General features: G+C 36.8%; 2 protein-coding genes and 2 long non-coding RNA genes across 7 annotated transcripts; 2 read left to right on the top strand and 2 right to left on the bottom strand.

Moving 5' to 3' along the window:
* Nucleotides 1-303: 303 nt before the first annotated feature.
* LOC130731805 (uncharacterized) lies at nt 304-1,879 on the bottom strand. The gene is made up of 4 exons (XR_009016830.1): nt 1,300-1,879; nt 1,010-1,051; nt 613-708; nt 304-531 (listed from the first exon to the last, which is right to left on the bottom strand). It is a non-coding gene; the product is annotated as an uncharacterized LOC130731805 (long non-coding RNA).
* Nucleotides 1,880-4,297: 2,418 nt separating this feature from the next.
* On the top strand, nt 4,298-12,087 carry LOC130734464 (uncharacterized). Of its 3 annotated transcripts, none has more exons than XR_009017953.1 (10): nt 4,298-4,534; nt 4,633-4,828; nt 4,969-5,051; nt 5,267-5,367; nt 7,607-7,702; nt 8,122-8,175; nt 9,572-9,720; nt 9,943-10,060; nt 10,188-10,686; nt 11,376-11,511. XR_009017953.1 is itself a non-coding variant. In XM_057586902.1 (10 exons), the coding sequence occupies exons 1-10, from the start codon at nt 4,378-4,380 to the stop codon at nt 10,391-10,393; spliced, it is 1,065 nt and encodes a 354-aa protein (XP_057442885.1). In that variant the 5' UTR covers nt 4,298-4,377; the 3' UTR covers nt 10,394-10,721. The 3 variants fall into 3 exon arrangements, 2 of the variants coding, with proteins under 2 accessions (XP_057442885.1, XP_057442884.1); XM_057586902.1 differs by lacking the exon at nt 11,376-11,511 and having other exon boundaries at nt 10,188-10,275; nt 10,371-10,721; XM_057586901.1 differs by having other exon boundaries at nt 4,300-4,534; nt 10,188-10,275; nt 11,376-12,087.
* Nucleotides 12,088-16,524: 4,437 nt separating this feature from the next.
* LOC130734463 (uncharacterized) lies at nt 16,525-18,147 on the top strand. Its single transcript, XR_009017952.1, has 2 exons — nt 16,525-17,339; nt 17,542-18,147. It is a non-coding gene; the product is annotated as an uncharacterized LOC130734463 (long non-coding RNA).
* Nucleotides 18,148-22,388: 4,241 nt separating this feature from the next.
* Nucleotides 22,389-25,933, bottom strand: LOC130734460 (protein FAR1-RELATED SEQUENCE 5-like). Of its 2 annotated transcripts, XM_057586899.1 has the most exons (4): nt 24,926-25,933; nt 23,626-24,809; nt 23,215-23,522; nt 22,389-23,142 (listed from the first exon to the last, which is right to left on the bottom strand). In XM_057586899.1, the coding sequence occupies exons 1-2, from the start codon at nt 25,097-25,099 to the stop codon at nt 23,766-23,768; spliced, it is 1,218 nt and encodes a 405-aa protein (XP_057442882.1). In that variant the 5' UTR covers nt 25,100-25,933; the 3' UTR covers nt 22,389-23,142; nt 23,215-23,522; nt 23,626-23,765. The 2 variants fall into 2 exon arrangements, with proteins under 2 accessions (XP_057442882.1, XP_057442881.1); XM_057586898.1 differs by having other exon boundaries at nt 22,389-23,522.
* Nucleotides 25,934-27,058: the final 1,125 nt, after the last annotated feature.

Genomic DNA, 27,058 nt, shown 5'->3' with positions numbered 1-27,058 from the left:
CACATCACCAAACTAAAACAAGGTATAGCACAGTAACATAAGCTAAAACAAGGTATATCATATAAGCACAGTAACATCTCATGTAAACAGAACCTCTATTCTTATAGCAAGCATATGGACAGTAATTCCATGACAGCAAAAAAAAAACTCCCATAAATGAGTTTCTGCAATAGAAATGTGTCTTGAGTCTCCAAATCATAAGGACCCTCTCCCCATTTGAGTCTTCCAAACAAAAAAGATCACATTTTCTGAACTTCAGCATATCAAGTCAGCCATAAAATAAACATTTTCTGAACTTCAGCATATCAAAACCAATATATATAAATATCAAAAGCTTCATAAATTCGAAGCAATTTCTAAAGTGCGTAATATCTCAACCACGTCCTTAACTTCATCTACCACCATCTCATAGATAACTATCCAATAGATTAAATACTAAAAACAATTGTAAAAAACATAAGCGGCCCACTCATCTTTAACTTCACGCAATTGCTCTTCATTGTAGGAAACGAACTGACAATCTTCAAAACACTACAAAACAGCATAAAAATAGAGTTAAGTTACAATTAGAGCTTTTAAAATCCAATGTGAACGCATATCAAAGTTTCTTACTTTCGTTGGGATCACAAGTTGTTGGTGAGTGATGATATCTTTCATGAACTTCATCACATAATATCCGCAATCAACACTATTAGTCTGACGATGGCACTACAAAAGCCAAAGAATTAACACTAAATGAATGCTGTAAACTCAGATATCTTTGTTCTATATAGAAAACTTCATGTAAATAAATAGACAAGTTTATAAACAGACACTACTCCATTTTACATTAACTTAGCTACAAGTTATAGGTTGCCAGCTATATCACGAGGCAAATGATACTTAGCAGCTACTACAAGTATGAATTTAGCAGCTATTTAACGACTGGATAGAGTGCACCACTGGGGAAGCAAAATGCTATCACTATCAAGAAGCTAAAGAGCTTGTTTGTTTCTCAAAAGGTCAATACCTTATCTCTCTTGAAGCTTGCTGCCAGTCAATCAACAATTTTCTACAGCGAATAGAAATGATAAGAAAGTTAGCAAACAAATGTTGATCATGGGCATACACCAAATTATAACTTTTATAGTTTACAGTACTAAAAAAGAAACAAGTCAAACATAATCGAAGTCACCACCACCTAAGCACGTATCACCGGAAGTAGACAACACTTCAAACTGTGATGCTGCTTTATGTGAGAGGAGATTTTAATAATCTGCTTGGAAATTAAACTAACGGTTTCAATAAAAGCATATAAACCTGTTAATGAAACTGAGTAATGAAGAATGAGACTAGAAAAGGTTGACAAGTGGATTTTCCAAATAAAAGTGGATCAACTGCAAACAAAGCCATATATCAAAATATCAAGTTTCTAACTACAAGCCTGCAATTAACAGATAAATTGAACATATATCAAAATTAGCACCTATATTAAGGTTGGAAATTGAAAATTTCTAGCAAGGTTTAATTCTTTGCAGTTTTTAAAGAAGCTTGCAAGAGTAAAATCCTGCATAGTTAGAATTAGAATAACTATCAATTCAACAAGCACGACCCTTTAGGAAAGTCTTGACTCTTGAAAATAAAATACAATTCATATTGGACAGTAAGAAGAATGTTTCTGAACCAAAGCATCATTGATCATAAACTTGTATCAAAGCTCTTTTATAACTAGGTTGAGCCTTTACTGCATCAGATGTTGAAATATCAAAGAATTGCAAACAATTTAAAATCCAAATAAGGTGGTAAAAGTTACAAATTAAACTGAGATAGGCACTAACTCATCCATAAGATATATGATTCCATCATTCAGGGCACAATATATTTTGAAGCTCACCTTTAATACCTGAATGATTCAAAAACTAATAAAGTCAGAGAAGTAGTTAACAAGAGACATTTTTTGATACATAAATCTGCTACTTTATGAGAAGTACATACCAGGGCCAAAGCATCCTGTGTTAGAAAAATTCAAAGAGCCAATCATTCAGGCTGCAAGGTAGTAAATCAAGTAAATTCAATGTTATATAAGGAAGAGAAAATGCAAAAATTTCAACAGAAAATGAAAGATTCTAACTTTCTAAGCATAAGTCTTACCTGCAATTTCTTACCTGAAAACCAAAATTAAATTACCTAGTATCAGAAACACAACTAGAAAATTACATTTGTCAATGTGTAACATAAATTATTTTAAAAAAAAGTGGGGATGAAAAAAAGAAGAAGACAACCTGTGAAGGTCTTCAAGTTGGAGTTAAAATTGAATATCTGTTGAAGCATCAAAGACGCTGCATAAAGGCCTTCTCTCCATCTCCTCAATCAGTACTCAGTAGTACCCAAACATCGACATCTGCACGCTGCAATCTGGATCATAAATCCTCCAAATCCATAACTGAATAAAAAACCTAACCACAGAATCTGCCATCGCACCTTCCGTTTCCGTCGTTTGGGGGGAGAAAGGAGAGGAGTCTCTGCTTCCCGTTTCATCAGCGACCATTTCTGTCTCCGTTGCCTCCTCATCTCTCTCGGTGTCTTCCCTCTTTGAAGTTGAAGGTGTGAAACTTATTGGTGGAGTGATAAAGGTGAAGGAAGTGAGATTGATTGGGCTTCTTGGTGTTTTGGGGATGGATCCTCGATTTGGAGGAGGAGAAGTGAAGTTGAGGCATCAAAATTAGGGTTTTTCTTACACCTCAGAATGAACTAAGAATGACTCGTGTGAGAGGGAAATGAAATTTCAGAGAGAAAGAGCGGTGGAGACAAAAAGATTCGATAGAGTAAGTTTTTTATGGTAAATACCCACGTTTTCATTTCCGTCACTAAAAGAATTAGTGACGCCTATTTTTTACAGCGGTTCTGTCTATAAACCGCTATAAAAGCCTATTACCGCTCCGTGTTTTTGTGTTTACAACGCCTTCTAAGAGAACCGCTGTTAAAAGGTAATGCTTTTACAGCGGTTAATTTAATAAACCGCTGTAATAGCCCATCATCCGCTCCGTGTTTGTGTTTTTACAGCGGCTGCCACCTAAACCGCTGTAAAAGGGGCACTGTAAAAGCCCTTTTCTGGTGTAGTGATTTCAGTTTCTTTCAAATTTCAATCATTAAAATACAAATTCAAATTAAAAATAACCTTTAATTATTTTACTAAAAAAGGAACCTGCTTGCATGCGTTCCATATTTCAAGGTTCTCGATTATTCTTTTGTGCTGAAGGTGTCAATGAAGGTGGGATGAGATTAAGGAAAGTTGGAAGAATATATTGAGAAGAAATCCCATAGCAGATATGGGTTCTTTGACAGTGTCTACTAGTTACTCTTTTAAATACTTTTGAAGCCTGTAGAGTCGGTGACTGAGGTGGTGAGGAGAAGGAAAAGACTATGTAGTGGTTCCCTAAGCTAGATATGATGGAGTTGCTAAAATAAGTGTTGTTAATTGCGAAAAGCGAACAATTCATTATTTCAAGTCCCTAGAGAGGCAATAACAACAAATAGCGGAATAGCGGTGAGGCATCAACAAGCTATAGTGCTCCTATAACCGTTGTTTGACAATACTGATTGAAATCCAACGCTGAGATTTGTTGAAGCGGAGAAGGCCGATTGAGCTCTCAAAGCGTCGCTTTGGAGCATGAGACGAGGCAGTTGCTCGGGGTTTGGTTTGAGGAGAGAGCTTCTATATGGTGGAAAGTGATTCGAATTTAGGCCATAAGAGGGTAGGTTGGTGGAAAGAGAGTGAATGACCAAGTTTGAGTTTAATCTAAATCATCCCATTTTAGAGATTATGTTAACAGTTTGTATTGTCTTGATTTCCATTAACTGAATTTTATTTAAAAGTGAATATTGTCTAGATTTCCATTAACTGGGTTTCATTTAAAAGTGAACCACAATGATGCCTTTTTAAGAGTCCTGCATAAGCCAAAATCTTAGACAACCCATTAATTGAGATAAACACATGTCTAGAACTTTAGTTAGCACCTGTACATAAAAATAGCCACACAAAAAGAACGTGCCATTATCATATCATGGAATTGGTGGTGTATAGTAAATCAGAAATAGTAGAATAGAGGCCACCACCCACCACCACGCCCATTCTCTTTCTGCTTTCTGTTGAGTTGAATTCAATTTTGGAGTTGTCATTTTGACTTTGACACTATCCGCGTCCCTCCAGAAAAGCCGAACCGACCGTCCTACGTGGCATCACCCACTTCTTATCTGCCACGTGTTCCCGCCCAACCTCCCCCTCCAGCCTCCCCACACTATAATTACCTCCACCATTTTCTCTCTCCCGTCCTCTCTCTCTCTCTCTCCCCCTTCAATCCATTTCCCACACACTCCGTCTCACGCGCCGCCGCTAAAATGCCGTATTGCGACGTCGGAACAACGCAGCACCACTCATCACCTCCTTCCTCCTCCGCCGCCGTCGCACCCGCCGACGCCGTCAACCTCTACAATGACCTGAAGATATATTATAGAACTTACGGTCGTGGTCCCACCAAAGTGCTCCTCATCATTGGTACTCTTTCCTCCACCACCGCCTCCTCCTCCTCCTCCTTTATCTTTTCATAGCTCATTTTTTTTTCCTGATTCTATGTGGACTGTTTCAACGGTCAGGATTGGCAGCCACGCTTGAAGCATGGGGCCCACAAATCGAGGGGCTAACTGGCACCACCGTCCACAATGACGACAACGACGACGCCGTTTCGAGCGGAAATGACAATGATTCCGATGGTGGTGGAATCGAGGTTTGCGCGTTTGATAATCGGGGCGTGGGTCGGAGCTCCGTGCCGGCCGGAAAGTCCAATTACTCGTGAGTTTCGTTGTTTTTTTCCGAATTCTCCATTTCTATTTTGCTTGATTTTGATTCATTTTTCTATTGCCGAAGTGAAATTGTGATGTTGCTGAATGGATTTTAACGATTGATTGATGCTCGGTGATTGCTGGTTGCAGAACCAAGATCATGGCCAAGGATGCGGTTGCTTTGTTAGATCATCTGGGTTGGAAAAAAGCCCATGTTTTTGGGCACTCAATGGGTGAGTTCATCTGTCTTATTGCTATGATATCAAATAAATTTGTAGTTTTTTTATTCATCGGAAAAGGTTCGAATTTGAATAAATTTGGTTGTGGTTTGGTTGTTTTGTAGAGCTGGGAAAATAAATGAACTTATTTTTATAACTGCTATAGATTTATGTTAGGTTAGGTTGATTTATTTGTATATGTTTTAATTATATTTTCACTATCAAAACAGGAGCTATGATAGCTTGTAAAGTAGCAGCAATGGTTCCTGATAGAGTCCTCTCATTGGCATTGCTCAATGTAACAGGTGGAGGTTTTCAATGTTTTCCAAAGGTATTATTTAATATCTTTAGGCATGAATACAATACATTTGTACAGAATGTTCTTCTTTTTTTACTGCACTGGGCAGATGGTGCTTCTGTAATATACTTACAACTATGCGATTAGAACATCAATGCTGCATTGTGCCGCGTTTAGAATACTACATTGCATTGCCAACTCTGTCGTTTTCCCTGACCATCCCAAGTTGCTTACTCTATCCCCTGCCCTATAACTCTCTCATAATGTAACAGTTTTTTCCCTTTAATTCGTAGAAAATTTTAAGAAGAGGAAACTAACTATGAAAGGAGTGACATTGTTATAAGAGGTATACTTCAAGTGTTAAAAATAAAATCCCCAGTGCGATTTATCTCAAATCAAGACTGATTTATTACCTAATTGAGGAGTGATGCAAGGGGATCAAATTTTGAGTTCATGTACAATAGCGGCAAATAGCGGCGCTATAGCGGCGTAGCGGAGCGGAGCGGCTCCCTGCCGCTATTGAGATGAAATAGCGGCCAACTTCACAATAGCGGTCGTAGCGGCGCGAATAGCGGCCAAAATAGCGGCAGATCGCGGCCAATAGCGGGAAATAGCGGCGCTATATGAACGAAGGAGAAAATGACTCAAGCCCCTTCGTTTTAAATTGTTGGGGAACCTTTTTATGGGCATGTTAGGACTTCTCAGGGCCATTATAGGTCAAAATTGATAGAATTAAGCTTCATTCTTCATTCAGATTTGCAAACTCGACTTCTTTACCTTGCTTTTGAGAAGTTATTAGTTGTGTGTTATTGTTCAAGACTCATGATTTTTATTTCTATTATGAATGTTATGAATTTTAGGCAATATTTGACATTGTTTGCTATTTATATGTATATAGTATTAAACTATTAATGATATAAAATTACATAAAAAAATTCAGAATAGCGGCCATCCCTCTATGCGCTATCACGCTATCCCACTTTTGGGGCCGGCCGCTACGCGCCGCTATCCGGGATTGACTACTATGGGCACCCGGCAGTTCCAGCAGAAATGGTGAAAAAATAGACCTCAAGAAAAAAGGAGATGGGTAACATCGACCTGGCTCTTTTCACTGTGAAACCCATGGACTATGAAATCCTAACTCATAAAACACTAATCACACAGTTGTGAAACCCTAAACAAAGTAACAAACCATCATAGTTGCTGCTATTTTCACTTGACCTCCCATCTTACCTTTCTCATTCCATCTCAGGCAACCATCCATTTGTAGTAAAGGAACCTGTATTTGTTGTTCCCCTGTCAAATTCTGTCACTTTATCCTCCCTGGTTCAAGAAGACATTGTCCTATCTGATAATGACAAGTGAAGAGCATGTGAATTTTATTTACTGCAATATGATTTTGTTTTGTTGTTCAGAACATATAATATATATATATATATATATATATATATATATATTTTGTTATATTTTGCAGTCTTTTGGTTATACTTTGTGTGTCTGCGTGTTATATTTTCATTATAGCCACCATACTCCCCCCATAGGCTGCAGATCTGCAACATCATCTGCCTTCATGTTTTATGGCAGTATTTTTTCATGCTACCATGGACCACCATCAGGCATTAATAACATTGCAAATGTTTCTACTCGACTTTTAGGTTGTCCTCTCTTAGTCACATATGCTTTCATTTAGGCGTGTGGTACATTGGAAAGAAAATGTTTGATGCTATAAATATTCAGTGCTAATTTGTTTAAATGACACTTAGTTTGGAACTTTATGCTATTACGTAGCTTTTGAATTAGTATGGGTTGATAATTTGCTGAGTAATAAGTTTGAAGGTATTTGATACTCAGAATATGCTGCATCAAACAACTTATAAAGTTGGTTAGATTAGGTTTTGGCAGTTATGACCCTCCATCACGGTAAACTTACCTGATATCTGGTTGAATCTTTTATTAATTGTATGCTAAATATCTCTTGTTAATCCCTAGTCATCTATAATAAATTTTGTTGACCAATACATAACAGTAAGAAAAGAAATTGTAACTAAAATTCAATATTAGCCATAAAATATTCCTATGTAGTATGTATAATATTATGGATGCCCCATGCTTGATTCATAAGCTGAAATATATTTGGGTTAGATATATGTTGTTATACTTTGAATTATGATCTGTCTGATTCATGATTGCCTGTAAATTATGAGGCCTTTATGTTGGTTTAGAATTTTCCTGAAGCCCTTCTAAGATTGTTCACATAAATTATTTTTTCCAGTTTGACCGGCGAACATTCTCCGTTGCTTACCGTTTCTTGAAAGCAAAGACTCCTGAACAAAGGGCAGAAGTTGACTTGGACACCCACTACTCACAGGTAGATCATATTCATGGTTTTGTTCAGTATTTCGCCCCCCTTAATTCCACACAATGTTTTAAATCATGGTTCACATCACATTGAGACCAAAATTGTGGCTATATGAACCACATTTATTTATAATTTTTTGCAACATCAAGAATCCTGGCATAATCAAACGTGATCGCAATTTAAAATCTTGATTCCACATAATAGTGAACGCAGACTAATATATAAGTAAGAGAGGAATTTGGAAAGTTGAATCACTATAGTTCCAAATCATGTCAAGATAGTCTGGGTTCTGCAGTCAATAAGCTGAAGGAGGTTATCTTGTTCTTCCTGTCTTGTATTGTTTCTAATCTGCAATTACTAGCAGCTAAAAATAATTTTCACTGTCCTTAGGATGGAAATTTTATGTAAGTTTTATATCTGACATGCAGGAATATCTTGAGGAATATGTTGGAACTGTTAAGAGGAGAACGATATTATATCAGGTACAGTATATTAAATAAGCTTAATTAAGTTAAGCAGCAGATGCTGTTTACTTTGCTTGGAGTTTATTACTGTTATGCTGTAGTTCTGTGTGTGTTACCTTGGCTAAATAGCAATATACCAGAAGCATATTAAAATATATAGAGAAAAGTGCAACTTATGCAGGAAGTTGCAGCTACTTGTAATCAAAGTATCCAAATCTTAAAGGTGTACATCATGACCAAAAATGCTTATAAATAAATGTATGTCCTCCCAGAATTCTACCATCTAAAATATCTCTTTACTTGTTTGTAATGGTTCCTGAGAATTTCACAAATTAATAATAGGACTGTTAAATTCAGTGAACTCTTCAAAATCCTCCGACATTCATCTTAGTTTTCTCAATTTGGGGAATTTTCATTGAGAAATCATCTCAGTTACTATTATAGCAATATTACTATTTTCAAACTTATCAGCCTTTGTTTGGAAGATCTTATTTGGCTTATCTTATTGCCTAAAAGCTTATGCAAGTAGCTCTTATGACCTACCTAAAAGTTGTTTTAAGCTTATTTTCATAAGCTGTTCAGGATAGCTTATGATTATTTGTATCCTATTCTTAACTTATTTTAATAAATTTCTCAAATTAGCTTATGAACAAATGCTTATGCGATAAGTGCTTATGGCCATAAGCGCTTAAATAAGCTGTTTTCCCAAAACGCACCCTAAATCCATATCTATGTAGAAATATTGACGTGAGTTAATAAATATCATTAAGTCTTCTTTAATTAATAAATATCTTAAAGCTCCTGCCATGGCGTAGTCTAGGGAAGGATTCGATCCCCCTTGCCGATCTTTTGTAGGAAGATTTCCCTGCCTTGGCACACTAGAGGCTGACTCCACCACTCAAACAAGTGACCTCTCATTCACATAGAAGCAACTCCAACTACTTTGCCTAGGCTCCCTTTGCAGATAATTCACACTGAATGATAATTCACACTGAATTATTGAACACTAAGCCCAAAATATGTAATATATTGATAAACACATCAACTAGTAACTTCCCTCATATGGAACCCTTTGCATCTATGAGATGAAAACAACTTTCTTTTTCTAAATTTTATTTCTGAACTAGAATTTTAATATTGTAGTCCATTTGAGAAGGTTAACAACATTACTAATATGTATTATAATGAATAATCAGATTTTATTATTTGAATTTCCATTTCTTTGCCCTTTTTCATTTTTGACATCCAAATAAGGGGAACGAAAGTCACCACCATTTAGTTATTCCCTTTTCTGTTATTTTCCTCTGAACTCCTAATTCCTAAACACCTTATACCAGATTTCCAATCAATATGAATGGTCATTCCGTGTTGATTAGTATAAGATATCCTAATTCAATGTCCCTTTCTCTTTCAGCAATATGTTAAAGGTATATCAAATTCTGGGATGCAATCTAATTATGGTTTTGACGGTCAACTCAACGCATGTTGGACACATAAAGTGACTCAAACAGAGATTGAGAGGATCAAATCAGCAGGTTTTCTTGTTTCAGTCATTCATGGCAGGTGTGTACTGTGTTCGGCTTAATAGGAACCCTATGTAATGCTGCTTAGTATGAACTATGAAGTATGAACCCTCAGTTTAAAAATATAAATAAAACGTCACACAAGGTGATGCACAAATTATTCACACAGAAAGGAAATTATGTGCATGAAAGAAAATGCAGTACACAGACACAATTTATTTACTTCATAGTCTTATTGTTTAAACATTTCCTGCACTTTCAGGTATGATATAATTGCTCAGATGTACTATGCACAAAGACTTGCTCAGAGGCTTTATCCAGCAGCTCGACTGGTAGATCTTCATGGAGGCCACTTAGTGAGTCATGAGCGGCCTGAAGAGGTATAATTTGCATGTAATGAATGTATACCTGGAAATTTGAGCTATAGAACACTGGCTGTAGAATTTGCACGTTGTTCTTTGCCTCTTATGATTCACTTGAAGTGAACTAAAATATCTTAAAATTCAGGTTAATCAAGCACTGTTCGACTTGCTCAAGGCATCAAAAGGGAAGTCGGATCCACATGATTGGACTAATTTGTCAAATGCAGAGTCTTGTAAGTTTTCCATTTTTTTAAGGAATTAGTATTTCTTGCACTATTCAATTCTGCATGACCGCACATATGACACCTGCAATGACTGTTTTCTGTAGCTTGGTGGGTTAACGTGTGGTAGTAATGTCTAAGCTTCAAGCAGAGACAGACCCAGTTGGTGGGTCAGGGTAGCAATTTGAATTTCTACTACTATACACGGTTTACCGTTTTAGTCCCCACAACCTTAGAAGGTTTGCCCTAAATTCAAATTTTAATGAACCACATCCAATTCCTTCTCCCCAGCAAACCCCAATTTCGTTCACGGAGTGTTAAACTAGACTATTCAATTAGAGCACCCAACAGCCCAAATCCCCCAGACACAGAGCATAGAGCCATGTTTCATCAGTGCATACCCGGTCCCAGATGGATTTACAGGTGAATGCCTATAAGATGTTCTAGCTTTCATATACACCAAAAGAAAAATGATACTCACATTTACATGTGTTATGATTCATAGACATTTAAATAGTATAGACATCGACAAATACCTTATTTTCTCTCTATCTCTCGCTTCTTATCACCTCACATCAAATATCACATTCCTTACTTTTCTCTCTTTTCCTCCTTTCTCTCTTTGGTGTCTACACCCAATAGATGTCTCTGAATCTTAACTCCAGTAACATTACTTGCCATATAAAAATACTGACAGATATCACAGCTTGTGAAATAATAATAATAATAATAATAATAATAATAATAATAATAATAATAATAATAATAATAATCAAGCTTGGCTAAAAAGGTTTGCCTCTGCTTGGTCACAACCCAGAATTTCTGGGTCTGCCACTAGCTCTAAGTGAGCTGAAACATATGTTCTGATATCATATGGATCCTTATTTGAAATGAATTTTATCTATTGATTCTATTCATTTTTACTGTATGGCCTTCCAATGAATTCAGTCTTATCTTTTGGAGGCCAAAATTGAGAGTCCCTTTTTGACATATTAACTGTTAAAAAACTATTAAAATGTATCTATGCTTATGGGGCTGAAGTTGGAATAAAGTCAATAGTTTGCTTAGGTTCACTCCTTTTTTCTGATTAAGTCTACAATATGCGTGTGCAGGGTGGAGAGGCAAAAGGTTGTCTTTTGTCAGAAACATCCAGGGGGGAAGCAACGTCTCCCTTAACTGCAGATTAGAAAACCTGCATCTCTTCCTATTATACTTATTTGGTCTCATTGTTATGGCATTTGAATATGGAAGAAAGCTTCTAGGAAGCTTCAAACCAGTTCGAGTTGGAAGTTCCTCCTCGTACATTGAAAGTCAATAACTCCCTCCCAAGTTATTTCCTACACACTTATTGCAGGTGGGTGATATGTAACCTTGTAAACCCTAATGGGAGAGATCACAGCACTTCTTCAGCAATATGAGGCTCACGTATACGGCAATTTTGATTCATTTCTCTCATGAGAAGGAGGGTTTCTCTCAAGCGGGCGAAAAGCAAGAGAGGATCCTTCATTTGTGCTCACGCACGACCCTAACATATCCCTTCATTGACAACATGAATTCCATGTGCTTTGTGTAGTCAATAATTTATACAAGCAAAAAAGACTAAGAGGATTGCGGACTACAATGTACATTTAATATTGGAAAATGATACGTGAACATCATCTGCATTCTGCATAGTGCAAATACTTACATACACAAAAGAAAATGAAAAGGTAATATATGATGTAACGTGATAAGAAACAAAGATATAAGAGAAAAATTGACTATATGTGGGGTGTTTAACTATTTGGGTGTCATGATTACTGATTTTTGTTACAACTCTGAAAATTCTGCTCCATAATACACGATTACCTCAATAGAATATATATTCCATTTTTGTAAAAAGTTTTGAAGTAATCGTGTTGGAAGAATCCTTTCTAGACATACTTTTTATGAATATTGAGGAAAAAAGCTGAATCACACGGGAAAAGCAATTAACTTGATGATGCCTAAATATGTATGATATCTACCCTTGTGGATGAGAACTAAAACAACCCCACCAATAAAGTGAATTGATTAAATATATTAAATAAAAGATTGAAAGATATCAAACCTTTTCTTTGTTAGATACTGGATCAACGACCAATATTTATAATTTCCCACTAAAACACCATTAGAGAAATGTTAGTGCTATGCTTTTCAACACTAATCAATCAACATCAGGTTATATTCATAAACCTAGTATTACCTAATCAGATTAATAATAATTGACAGAAATGTTACAAATATATATATATATATATATTATATATATATATATTAAAATAAAATAATTATTTATTATCTGGAAAAACTTAGAAACCCAATCAAGAGACAGGAATGAGAGGCAACCCGACAAAAAGACAAAAAAAAAGGGACCAAAATCATTCAAGAACTATATTGTTTTTTTTGAGGGTCCAAGAACTATATTGTTAGTAATATTTTTTCCAACACTTCATTTTGTTATTGAATGTTTACTAATTATCACCTCCTTAATAACTAGTAGATTTTTTTTTGAAACTAACTATTAGATTTATTCATTAGTATCATAAACATGAGATTCATTATAACAATAAAAAGTTTCAAAGAGTGTATAACAATGTTTGAGGACTTAGGATTCATCGTAGTACTAGTACCTCATGTAGTCATATTCAAAGTAACTGCAACTTTCAAGTTCAAATTATGTAAAGTGAGGTTATGTTGCACCGGTACGGCGGTACCAGATACGAATGCAACAGGAATAAAAGCTGATTAAAAAAATTAAGTTTTGGTTAAAATATATTCAACAAGTATCCAAATAATTGACAAAAATTAAGTGCCTAAGTAGTACCTAATATTTAGAAGTACCGAACAAGACAACCAAAACAGAGTCATAAGTCATAGGTGGTAGACAACCAAAACCTAGTATTTCGCTACATATATCTAGTAAATATTTAGAAGTACCGAACAAGACAACCAAAACGGAGTCATAAGTCATAGGTGGTAGACAAATTAAAAGTTAAAACCTATAATAGGGTGATGACATAAGTTTGAACCTCTTCAAAATCATTTAATGAACGAGCTTACACCCGTCAAAGAAGAAAAAAGTGTGCGATTTGATTTCAATAAAAACAGAAGGAACCTAAAAAAAACAGAACATAGCTAGCTGTTTCATGGGATGTCAATTTGGGATTGCAAAAAGTTAGCTGATAGCAATTTTGAAAGGTGGCAGAATTAGAGAGAAAGAAAACAAGACCAAACAATGAAATTTCTTGACAATCAATGCCAGAAAATTAACCATGTTCATTTTGATTAATTGAACTTGACATAAACATAGTAAACAACTCAAACATGGAATGAAAAACACTTGAATCATGGAAAATTGGGTAGATAAAGGTTGAAAAAAACATAGGGTGTGAATTAATCAAGGGCTCAATTGTAAAAGAAACATGATCATGTCAAATTTCATCATATAACTATTGAGTATGTGTGTGCATGAATGAGAGAGAGAGAGAGGGAGAGAACGTACCTTGGCACATGGCACTTGGTTGGTAGTAGAGACTCATCATGGGTTGGGGAGGTTTGGAAAAGGGGAATAAGTTGATGAACACACACAACACTTATACGAGGAAGGAGGGAGATAGAGAGAAAGAGACGCCGAGAATCACCTGTGTTATGCTCAATAATATTCTTTCTCATCTATTTGGAAGGAAATTGAAAGCAAATATTCCACTAGAATATACTAATATGCTACCTCACATGAATGGAAATCTTAATATTAGCTAAGGGCCCCAGCGGCACCCAACTGTCCAAGATCAATTCGATCGTCTTATCAATTAGTTTGTTACTTATATACTAGATTGATGATCACCATGGGAGAATCCTATAGTTTTATTTTTGAAACTAGTTTGTTACTTACTAGATTGATGATCACCATGGGAGAATCCTATAGTTTTATTTATATAAAATATTTAAAAAATACTAAAATTATATTTAAATTAACTTTTCTTGAAACGTATTTAAATTTATTTTTATATTAGTTTCAATATCTTAATGTGGAAGCTCTTAAATAATGGAGTCCTTACCAACGTTGCTCGTGTTCGTCGTCATATGGGTAACTCCGATCTCTGTCCCATCTACCAATCCTCCTCAGAAGATTTGTTGCATTGTTTTCATGATTGCAGTGTTGTAAGCTCGTTTTGGTCGACGACGATAACTGGTACATATAAGGCGCCCTTTTTTACTGCAGAATGGAGTTCTTGGTTGGCAGGAAACATATCTGCTAAGTTCATGGCAAGTTCTGGTCTTGACTGGCCTAGGTTCTTCGCCACGTCCCTCTCATCTATTTGGAGAACCAAGAATGAATTGGTTTTTTCAGATACTCCTCATACTCCGTCGCGCATCTGGGGATTTATCAGGTCTCTAGGCATGGAAGATTTCGTCGTTGAAGCTACGTTGGGGCCCTCACTTAATACCGTTCAATGTCAGCCGAGTAACTGGTTCGGGGAGAAGGGAAGGGTCCAAGATCGCGAGGTGGACCAAACCGCCAGCAGGGTGTTTAAAAGTGAACGTTGATGGAGCCCTGATAGCAACTTGCGAACCTGCTGTGGGGCCGGGGGTTCTTCGCGACGAGACAGGTGCTTGGCAATAGGGGTGGGAATAGGCCAGGCCGTTCGTAGGGGCCTATGGCCTAGCCTACCACGGGCCCAGGCCAGGCCAGGCCAAATTGGTAAGTAGGCAAGGCTTAGGCTTTTTGAAAAGCCTATTTAGTTAAAAAGGTCAGGCTCAGGCCATTCAACAAGCCTTGTAAGCCTTACAGGCTAGCCTATTTAAGTAAATATGATTAGTATTTTTTTAGTAAATTGTAAATATGATAAGTATAAATATATTTTACCCTTGATGATGTCTATATATTAGAAATTTATAATAATATCTTGATATTCTATACTTATTGAGATTTTTATATATTTAAGCAAATTGACTTATATAACGATTCAAAGTTATAAGTCTATTTAACAATAAATATATGACGTATTTAAATATCTTAATATGATGTGTGATTTTAAATTGGCTCACCAACTCTAAGAAACCAACATAATCTCGTTTAGTTTCATCACTACCTATTAGCTAATAATATTATAAGTCTGATTGTTGAAAATATTATTTTAATATAATTTAATCCGTTAGGTCATAAGTTTGATAGCTTATTTACAGATAAATTTGTTAATAAACGTAAAACTCTTGTTGTGAAACGGGCCTTTAAACAGGCTACCAGGCCAAGCCAGGCTTTCGGAAGGCCCAGGCCAGGCTCGAAAAAAAGCCTTTGATAGGTCATAGGCCAGGTTCAGGCCTTAAGATTTTTTAACAGGCTAGGCCTATTTAAGCAAAGCCTACCTAGGCCCAGCCTATTCCCACCCCTACTTGGCAATAACAGGCTTCAGTTGCAACCTTGGAGACCTGGCCTTTGTGAACCTTTTCTTGGTTGAACTTCTAGCAGTCAAGTCTGCAGTGGACATGATTATCAGCTTGGACTTACCACAGGTCATCATTGAAAGCGACTGCTTGGAAGTGGTTAACCTGCTGAATGGTGGAAATGTACCTGATCATCAGTTTGGACTGATTGCTCACGAGATTTTACCGCTGCAAGATGTGCATGGAGCGATCACAATATCCCATTCTCCTAGAGAGACTAATTATTTAGCAGACTACTTAGCTAAGGTGGGATTCTCCCTTCCTTATGGTACTCATACCTTTGAGTCTCCTTTTGCCGAGTGTCATTCCTTGCTCAGGTGTGATTTGGAGCCTCTCTCTCACCCTCCTATAGGGTTGGTTGCTCGCTAGTCGTTGTTTTTTCTGTTTGGGGCTAGGCCTCTCTTTGTAACAAAAAAATATAAAAATATTCCTTCATGCACATGTTTTTACCGTGTAATTTAATTTAAATAATTGTAGGTATATATATTAATGTTTTCTAATTCGTGTAACAAATAATTTTCTTATTAAATTTTCATAACTTATATATATATATATATATTTACCCTTAAATTTTTTAAAAAATATGAAAATAGACTTAATTTATATGAAAATTTAAGAATTGGTGCGCATATGAATTGATGAGGGGAAGGTCCAGTGATAACCCTAGAGGGCTGTAGTTTATCTTCTTTTATTTGAAACCGGTAGTTTATCTTTTTGATATAACAAAAAAAAATTCTATTTTCTAATAATAATAGTAGTAGTTGAAAAAATGTAATGTTACACTTTTTTTTCTCAATGCTTAAACATGTAATGATCGGGGCCTAGAAGCCCAAAAGAGAAAAAGCTCATAAAGCTTACAACTTGCTAGAAAAACACGTCCTGATTTACACTGAAAGATACACAATATGAATAAAGAAACGAGCTCTAGCAACTGGCAGTCAAGCCAAATAAAGATAAACAACTACCAAGGCATATACTAACCACTAATGTCCCTTACAATAACTATTCATAAAGGCAGTGTAGTGGGTTAATTTCTCAAAAAGGAGTCTGGCATAGGGAGCTGGACAAAACAGAGGAGCAAGGTTCTCAGGTGGGGAGGTAGTTGTGTTAAGAGAGCTATCCCAGAAATCATCCTCCTTGGCAAGCTATCATAACATCCTTAACTAAGGCTCTTCACAAGGGGTTGGGTGGATTGAAAATCCATAATTGAGTGAGGTTTCCCCTTCTTCTTAGATCTGCTACTGTGTGAGCTATTTCATTGTCGGATCTACGGGTCCAATTGAAGGTAGAGGTAATTAAATTATGACTTAGCTTTCTTATGTCTCCTAGAATGTTATGGATTTCACCAATTTTCTTGTTCCCATTGCAAGCATCTATGAGTGATTTGTTGTCTGACTCAAAGACCACATGTTGCCAAGGATGGAAGCCTCCCTCAAAGCCAGCGCTTCTGCAATAAGAGGGGAAGGGCATAGATTAGCCTGGCTGAGCCTGACAGGGGTTGGCCTTGAGAGTCCCTTGCAATTGCTGAGGTGCTATGGATCGAAGTACCTGGAGACCAGCTAGCATCGGTGTTTAACGTGATGAATCCCAGCGGTGGAGAGCGCCAGGAGGTATTTCTTTCATGCCTTACACCTATACTGCTTGTTTTTTGTTGCATATCACTCCTCATCATGGTAAGGCATTCAGATTGAAACATATATGCCTTCCTCAAGGTATTCATAGGATTTGTTTGGGTTCCTTGGTATACCCATTCATTTCTCCCTTCCATACCGACCATAGGATAGCACTGATGAGAATTAGTGTTTGTCCTAGGTGTTCTGGATTGTTTCTCAAAGGAAAGATCCTTTCCATCAGCCAGAGATCCAACCTTGTTGAGGGTTAAATTCTCGGGTCCCACTGAAGATTAGACCCAAACCAAATAGGCCTTGTCCACATGCAGCTTAGCAGTGCATGATCTGTAGTTTCCAGCTCCGGGGAGCAGATTGGGCAAGTTGGGTCTTGGGTAATCCTCCTTCTGTAGAGATTTCCTTTGAGAGGCAGTGCGTTGAAACAAGCCTTCCATAAGAACATTTTGACTCCTCATCCACCAGCCTACCAAAAGAATTATGGGACCTTTTATGGAATGTAATGTTACACTAAGCATCGCAATTGTAAGGTACGCGTAGGATCAAGGCTAGAGCCCAAGTTCTCCACCCTCAACTATGGCTGACCACAGTGATAAAATGGAGTGAGGGATCAATATTTGGGTTTTGGGTCACAATTTTGTGAATATAATCATATTTGTGTTAATTGGAGATTTAGGTTAGGTTAGTATAATTCAGGGAAATTAATGCTTAAGAATGTTAATTGGATGATTAAAATTTAAAACAATTGAATGTTACATAGATTTATTAAATGACATGTTAAGTTCCACATAAAGATTCACAAGTCATATAGGCACCTCAACCTCCGGTGAGGACTAAAATCGAACAATTCAAAAATTTTAAGGACTCATGCAAATTTTCTCTAAAGAGGGACTAAATTCGTCCGATGATATAGTTAGAGGGACAAAAACATATTTAACCATAAATATTAAATTAAATAATACAAAGAAATTTGCAAATAAAGGAATTCATTGAAATTTATAAAAATAATTGTGTTATTATTTATTTTGTTGTGAAAATGACATTTATTAAAGTTAAGATTGAAATTTTTGCAAACATATTTATTTATTTAATTATTGTAAAAAATAATTATTATTGTAAGAAAAAAACTATTTATTAATTTTATGGATTTTTTTTGATAATTGAATGAAATTGAATTACTTCAAATAATGAATTTTACAATTGATGAAATCCAATCATTTTATGATTTATCCAAACAGGGGAATTTATAAATGTAAGAAATTCCATAAGATTTTCTCTAGATTTCTAGAATTTTCCATCCAAATACACTCTAATAGAATTTCGGAAGTACTCAGATACATTTGAGCTGGGACAAAATAAACATTCACCCCATATATCCTTAAATTATTCTCTTGCTAAGGTAAGATTTTATCAATTGATCCTTTATAGTTTAAGGGAGTTAGAATTGGTACCCCCACTATTGGATTTGCTACCCCCATCTAAAGCTTGAAATTTCTATAATATCCTTGTTTAAATAATTTCCGAGCCTTAAGTCTTGGGAAATATTATAATTTTCCTGATGATAATTCCCGAGTTTCGGTACTCGGGAATAGCCCGAGCCTTAAGTCTCGGGATATTTTATAAATTTCCTGATGAAAATTCTCGAGCTTTGTTCATCGGAAACATCCCGAGGGTCTAGGTCTCGGAATAATTTCGAGGGCTATGCCTCGGTAATTTATAAACGTGGATTTCCCGAGGTTTGTCTAGCTCGGAATGTGAAAAATGTGTTCTCGAGGTTGCAAAACCTCAGAAAGCTTCCTTGAAGAAATTGGATTAATTCCCGAGGCTTAGACCTCGGTAAGGAAAACGTAAGGAAACAACTTCCAGTCCCGAGCCCTAAAGCTCGGGAAATAACTTTCAGTCCCAAGCCCTAAAGCTCGGGAGAAAGTTAAGAGAATATGAAGGCTTGGGAAAGGGAGAAAAGGGGGGGGTGTTAAAACATGGGGGCATTTTTGGGTTTTTTAGAAAATATGGGGGGTAGCAATTTCAAGAAGGGGGTACCAATTCTTATTCCCATGGGAAAACGACGATGGGTATGTCAGAGGAATTGAGTTTCATGGAATGTTAGAGGCATGGGTATGTCTTCAAATGTGTTTCTGTTTTCTTTTTTCTTTTTTCTTTTTTTTTCCCCTTCTTTCCTTGTTTGCTGTTTTAATTTTCTTTGCCTCAATAGGGAGAGCTTTGTTCCCTGGTTGCTTGTTCTATTAAATATATATCTTTCATTTTCTAAAAAAATAATATGTTGCACTTCATATACTATTCATAAAGGATATAGAAACCATTAAAGCTCTTAAGTTGATATATAAAAAAATGTCGTATAATACTTCACACAAGGGATAATTAAAAAAGTTATAGAATTAACAAATAACTTATTATTACATGTATGAACTTTCTTCGTGGGATCTCCAATCGTAAAGCATTGAGCAAGCTAGTTTGTTTCTGTGTCGGAGGGCACACATGTTTTTTCCCCTAAAGCTCCAATCGAAAGCTTCCGCACATACATGTGTATATGAAATCAATTTTAATATTTAACCCTTATATTTATACTTTTTAATTTTAATTTTATTATTTATAACTTATGTATCTATATATTGAATTATTTTAACTTTGTCAACTTGGTTATCATGTGATTTATGCTATATTTATAATCCAATTTTGTCAATATATTTTAGATAAAATGAAAAAAAAAATGCGCAAGGTTATACTATATATAAAATGAATATTAATTAAAAGAAATATTAGTAGTTAAAATTATTATTTTTTGAAACTATATTAGTAGTTAAAATTGATTTCACTTATGTATAAAATATTTAAGGAACAAAGAACTATTTTTGGCTTAATTTTTTAAATAATACAAAACAATTAAAAAATTACCAAAAAAGTGTACTTTGAAAAAATTTACAAATATGGAGTGGTTTTTGCCACGTAGGAGATTGATGTGACTTGGTTTTTGGAAGGCTCCTTACATGATGCGCTTCTTTCACACAAAAAATCAAGATCAATACAAACATAATTATTATGTTGACTGAGTGGTTCGGGTCGGTGGTGACACAATAAGAGTCTCCTAGTTCGAGGTGTCTCCTTTACATGCCACTAACACTATAATTATAACGTTGATTAAGTCGGTTGGAGTAGGTGGTGATCACAGAAAGAGAGGCTCCTCACGTGAAGAGACTCCTAGAGTATCGTACAACATGTTGTCTCGTCAGACGCAACAACTACAATGAAGACTCTCACCTTGGAAGACTTCCATGCAAACTTAATTCTCCTAGTTTATCCTCAAATGATTTTTTAATTATTAATAAATTTTTAATTATTTTGTGTCATTTAAAAAAACCACTTTTTTAGTGGAAATATATTAAAATTTACATATAAAAAGATAATAATATTGATTTTTACTATTAATAGTTCTCATGTTTTATCTCGATGATGAGAACCAAACCAACCTAAATCAGAAAAGTTTGGTTCGGATTTGAGGTGTTCACTAGGGTGGACCTATTATTTTTTGGTCCACCCATGCATCAGACTTTATCACCACTAGGGGTGTACAAGACCCGGCCCTACCCGCCAACCCGTCCCGGCCCAAGCCTTTAGGGCCGGGTTGAATCCGGCCCGATCATTTAAAGGGACTGGGTTCGGGTTGATCTTTGAGTTACCCGACTTCGGGTAGGGTCGGGTTCGGGTTGACACTCGGGTCACCCGGCCCGTTCCACATATATATTTTATAAAATTTTAATTTGTTATAATGATTAAAATGTCATACATGGTGCTCAAATTTATCTTACCATGTAGATGAGATTAAAATATCTAACATCTACCTTATCAATTAAATAAACGTTTGTCAAACTATGCACACTTTCATGTTCTAACAAGAGAAAATCATGTGTGTGTATTATGAATATGTGAGACAGGTGAAAAAATGATCAAACAAAATGTAAACCTCAAATGAATAGATTATGAAAGAATTGGATCCTTTCAAGTTATTTCTTCCAAAAAATAGTTCCAACTTATAACTCTTTTAGTATGTTATCATCTTTAAATTTTACAATTAGTATCAAATAGTCTTAAACTTATTGTCCCTCGGGCCAACCCGGTCCCGTCCTACATAGACCCGTCCTAAATTGGACCCGCATAATGTCGGGTTGCTTCGGGTCTAGGGACGGGTTAGGGTCTACGAATTGGCCCGATCAATATTTATGGCCGGGTTAGGGTTAACCAAAACCCGTCCCAACCCGTTCCTTGTACACCCCTAATCACCACTAGATCTAGGAATATTAGAATATTCCTTAATTGAATGGTTAGAACTTAGAATTGAATGAATGATAAAATGGTAACAATATAAATCTACAATCCTAAGTCAGACCTTCTTCTCCATGCTTCTGGAAAGGCATCTACCCTTACTCCCATCGCTCTTTTTCCTCGCCAGAGAAGCCGTGTAATTTTCGACACAGCAACACCCTTCACTGAACAATCAGAACTCAAGTTCTGGTGAGGCTTCAGCGGAGCTCTCTGAGGAGGAGGGGAAGCCACCGGAACACTGGTTGCAGGAGCAAGAGTAGCAACATCACTTGTGGTTTGGTTTTTCACCTACAAGCTATCAACCTGAGAATTCGAGTGGAGATCGTGGTCTGGTTCGTGCTCATAGCAAAAACTGCATCTTTGGTTGAATTCACTGATCTCTGAGTCTGGTTTTGTGAAGCGGTTGCTCCAATTTCTGTGCTTACTTTTGGGATTAGGAGATGGAGAAGGGGCATTGGTAGATCTATAAGTGTTTCCCTGGAACGATGAAGGATTTGGGGATGATGAAGTGGTGTTGGGGAAAAAGTATGAGAAAATGGAAGAAAGTTGAGATTTGGAGGAACCGCTTGCGGCGACGGTGGCGGTGGTGGTGGAAGAGGAGGAGAAGATGTTGGTGAACCAGGGAGAGGAAGCGTTGGGAGAAGAGGAAAAAGCTAAGAAAACAGTGAAAGCGATGAAGACGAGCATAAAAGCATAGACAAAAGCATTGAGATTTGGATAATTAAAGAAAAATATCAAAACCCACGGACTAATTTGGTTTGAGTGGATGGAGGATTTTGAACAAAGATCGAATCCTGATTCCTCCATCGAATGTTTGAGGTCTGGGGACGGTGGCAGGGGAGTTGGGTTTGGGCCCCCCCTATGAGGCTCCGCGCCCCACTTAAAGTGGGGAAATTACGGAAAAACCCCCCTTTAAAAGAATACGGAATGACTCTATAGCCACAGTTACCATCGTCCTCAACATTCTGAACTGTGTGTATATATGGGTGGAAAAAGGATGGAAAATGACCCATGAAATAGCTTGTATCAGACTTCTTCACACGCTTCTTCTTCTTTGGTGGTTGCGAAGCCTTCTTTGCCTCTTTGATCTCCCTATCAACATGCTCAAAACCTGAAGGATCACGAGTCAAGGATCCTATTGCTTTAACCTTGGGTGGTTTTCTTTCGTTCGCCTTAAGAGTGCGCTTGGACCTTATCTGAACCTCAGGAGTACAAAGTGAACTGCTTTCAGGACAATAGATAGCTTGAAGCTTCCTCCTTACCATACTCTGCCCTCCAGTATCCAAAGAACTGAAATAATGTGTCAATGCCTCAACTTCTGGTTGCATATCTCCATGGTTCATGCCGCAAATATGGTTGCTGATAGTATCTGCAACAGGTTCAGGTACATGCTCCCAACTCAGTCTCTTCCAGAATGGATGAATTGCCTCATATGGAATTCTTTCATAACCTGTAAGTTCACAAAAGTGTCACTTTTAATAACAAATAGAATTAATTGACAAGAGAGTGGTTGACCGGTGACCTGCAAGTTCACAACCGCAAGGCAGCCCTTGAGTCTCTCTCAACAAGCAATCGCATCGGCCGTAGGACTTCATTCTTATATGTTCAGCATCAAGGAGCTGCAGGCATTTGTTTGACACAAATCCTCTAATATTTGTGTAAAATGGGCACATGAAAATGTGATCAATTATGTGAATACTGCGCTCAAACGATGCTAATATTTCAGTATGTCGATTACATGTCAAACTATGCGACGCATCCCAAGAAGTGGCTAGGTCACCCTTGCAATCCCGCAACATCTTCTTCAAACTGGCATGTGCACCCTCAGCACTGCAAACAACAAACAGATATCTTATTAACTCTCCAATGTAAACAATCTATCAAATGAAAAACATATAACAAGGCATAAATTAAGCTCATATAATTTTTGTACCTGTTACTTGTTGTTGTTCCAAAGTGCATCACATGATTTGTCCATGCCTTGGCAAATTTTTCCTTGTGGACCAACCATGTAGTAGAACAATAGGAGGTAAAGTTGCTGTATTTGTCCTTGCACATATTAAACAATTGCATCTATTGAACTTCAAATTCTTCAACTGTTGCAGCATCCACCACCTCTCCCCACTTCCCCATAACCAATTCAGCAAAATCATCTGTACCAACATAGAGTTTGCACTTTGCCAAAACACACTTGTTGATGTGCCACAAGCATAATAAATGGCTGGTGTTGGGAAGGCTTTGCTTAGCAGCACTCAATAAGGCAAGATCCCTGTCAGTAACAATCACCTTAGGCAACATGGCTTGATCAGCTAATAGAGACTTCATACACTCCAGTGCCCAAACGTAGTCATCTGTGCCCTCATTAACAATGTAGCAAAAGGCTATGGAGTATGTCTTATCTGTGGAAGTCAGTCCAACAATCTCAAGCAATGGAATTTTATATTTGTTTGTCTTGTATGTGCAATCCATAATCACTACATATGGAAATGTGTTGAACAGTTTGATAGCATTTGGATGAGCCCAAAATACATTCCTAATGACTTCCGATCCAGGCTCATGTCTTTCAAAGTGGACGTACTTGTCACCGTCCAACTTCTTCAACAAGTGTTGCATTTCTGTCAATGACCAGCGGAGGGATTTTCTTAACCTCTTGCAAGCACCATAAATCTGAGATATGGCAGTCAAGTTTAAAGGATTGTTTTCCTTCAAAGTCAACAACATCTTTCTCGGTGGAACCCAACTCTTTGACATTTTTTCCACTTGCTCCTTCTCTTCGGAATTTAGACGACCAACAAAATTGTGGCCAAGTAGTGACCTAGCTGGTTCATGGTTGTGTGTACCTTCCATCACCTTTAGCCGCCAATCTCTATCTATGCCATTTTTCATAGGTCGTCCTTTTAGTCTAAAAGGACATTCTGTCTTTTGTGTTCTCGTTCCTTCAACAAGGTCAGGGTCTCTGTAGGGAACATACTTACCATGCTTCTCGCACCCCAACATGACATAAGCTTTTCTGCTTCCATTCCCACCGCTATCTGACTTTGTGATCAACACAACATATCCATTTTCAATCGCAATTCCATGAACCCAATTGATAAGATCATCACGGGTAGGGAAAATCTGTTCAATGATGCATACCCAACACACAAACAAGGCATAAACAAGGGTGATCAAGACATAATAAGAATTGATATATTACACTTTCAAAACAATGCAAAAATCTGTTTAAAGAATACCTGATCAGTTGTAAATAAATGCGAGACATCTATACTTATACACGGGGGTACAAATGCCGGTGGTGGCACCTCTTCAAGTTGAGCATTGTTCAATCCAACTTCAATCAATTGGGATTCATGAAATAAAAATGATTCTGTCATCCCTGGAAGAGAATACGGAACTTTATTATCCATATTGAATACGGAACTTTAAAATTCGTATTGAATACGGAAATTTATAATTCGTATTGAATACGGTATATTAATTTTCGTATAGACTCCGAAACTTTATATTCCGTATTTTAACACATCTCAGAATTCAGAAAATCATCATTCTAACTACTTAATCTACTTAATCTAACTACTTAATCTAACAACTTCAACTACTTAAACTAACAACATACAACAAACAACTAACAACACTTACCTCAAATGCTATCTTTTTGCATCCAATGGTGGAGAGCTTGCCAATGAAGGAGTTGGTGGTGGTGGTAGGAAGAATGGAAGTGAGGATGAAAGTGAGGTAGGAGAGGGTGAGAGAGAGGGTGGTCTGGAGGCATTGAGGGGGTTAAGGGGGCTGGTGAGGGGTTGGTGACGGAGGAGTAATGGTGGAGGGGTTGGTGGAGGGAGGAGTAATGGTGGAAAAGGTGATGACTGTCAGAGTTATAATACGGAATTTTAACTTCCGTATTCTATTTTATTGAATACGGAAGTTTAAGTTTCGTAGGGCATTTATGGGCTAAAAAAAAAGAGGTGGGGCGCGGAGCCCCATAGGGGGGCCCCAAACCCAACTCCCCGGTGGCAGCAACCGCGGGTCAAACAAGGCCAAACACACAGCTGGATAATGTTAAGGATTTTTTTTAATATATGTTTAATATTGTAAATTACTAAAATAGCCTTGAGTGCACCAGTGGACCAAAATATAAAAGGTCCACCCTAGTGGGCACCCAGATTTGATGGAAATTTTTAATGTAAGTTGCATTCCCTTACTTTGAACTTTTTTTTTTATTTAACACTAAACTTAATTTTTCTCTAAAATTTATGTTTCACGATCACTTATTTAATTTTTGGGACAGAAGATTAGAATGTATCACAAAATCTCTAGCCTATGAATAATAGAGAAGGAATTAGTGAAAAAATTTAGATTTTATAGAGGGGTTAATCATCAAATTGGTCTCTATCTTTGTGAGGTCATTTGAGTTTGGTCCTTCACCGGAAAATATTGTGATTATCGTCCTCATGATTGCAGCACGTTTGCATTTTGTCCTCGCTGGAGGGCGGAGCTCTAGCAAAGTGGCAAGCCGGAGCTAACGTGGCTAAAGCCACGTCAATTTTTACTAAATTTTAAATGACATGGATAATTAAAATATAAAAAAACTACATTAATAAAATTGAAAAAATTCTAAAACTGAATTTCACTAATCAAAAAACAAAAAAACACTTTGGCTTAAGCACTTTTGACCCCTGATATTTCAAGTTTGTGAAAATTTTGTCCCTACTTTATTTTTGTCGACGTTTCTACCCCTCATGTTTCCAATAAGTGCACCGTCGGAAAAAAAAAAAGGGTAAGGGAGATTCGAACCCTGAACTTTTAAGTGGCAAAACCACCACTTAACCAGTTGAGCTACTTACATAATTAATATATCTAGCAGCATAATTTTATTTGTATCATCAATCTTCTTCATCCTTTCTTCACCATCAACTTCATATCCTCTTCTTCCACCTTCTTCAACCTTCATCTTCGAAAGTCTTAAAATTGGGGTTTCGAATTCACATATTGTCAGAAATATTGGACAAAACGAAATCAATATTTAATGGAAGCCAGCAAGCATGACATGTTGTTGGTGTGCTATTGTCACTGTCACTTTCAACTCTTGTTCTCTCCATCGTTTTCTCTACCTTCTGAAATCCATTGCTTCTTTGTTTATTTCTGGGTTTATGCTCAACCATCCTTCATCCTTCTTGATCATTGACATGATTATCATCAACATCATATCCTTCATCATCATAACAATTTAACTTTCTTGACAAAGCTCATGGTTTAATCCGAAAATCATGGAAGAAGTTCCCAATTTGGGCGTGAGCTGAGGTGAATGGTCAATTTGAGATGTGGGAAAGTGATGATTTTGATGCAGAATTGGGGTTGGAGAGTCT

The sequence above is a fragment of the Lotus japonicus genome, chromosome 1, assembly GCF_012489685.1.
Source record: "Lotus japonicus ecotype B-129 chromosome 1, LjGifu_v1.2".
Lineage (NCBI taxonomy): Eukaryota > Viridiplantae > Streptophyta > Magnoliopsida > Fabales > Fabaceae > Lotus > Lotus japonicus.
Note: the sequence above shows the minus strand (reverse complement) of the source record. Positions and strands in the feature narration are given on the sequence as shown.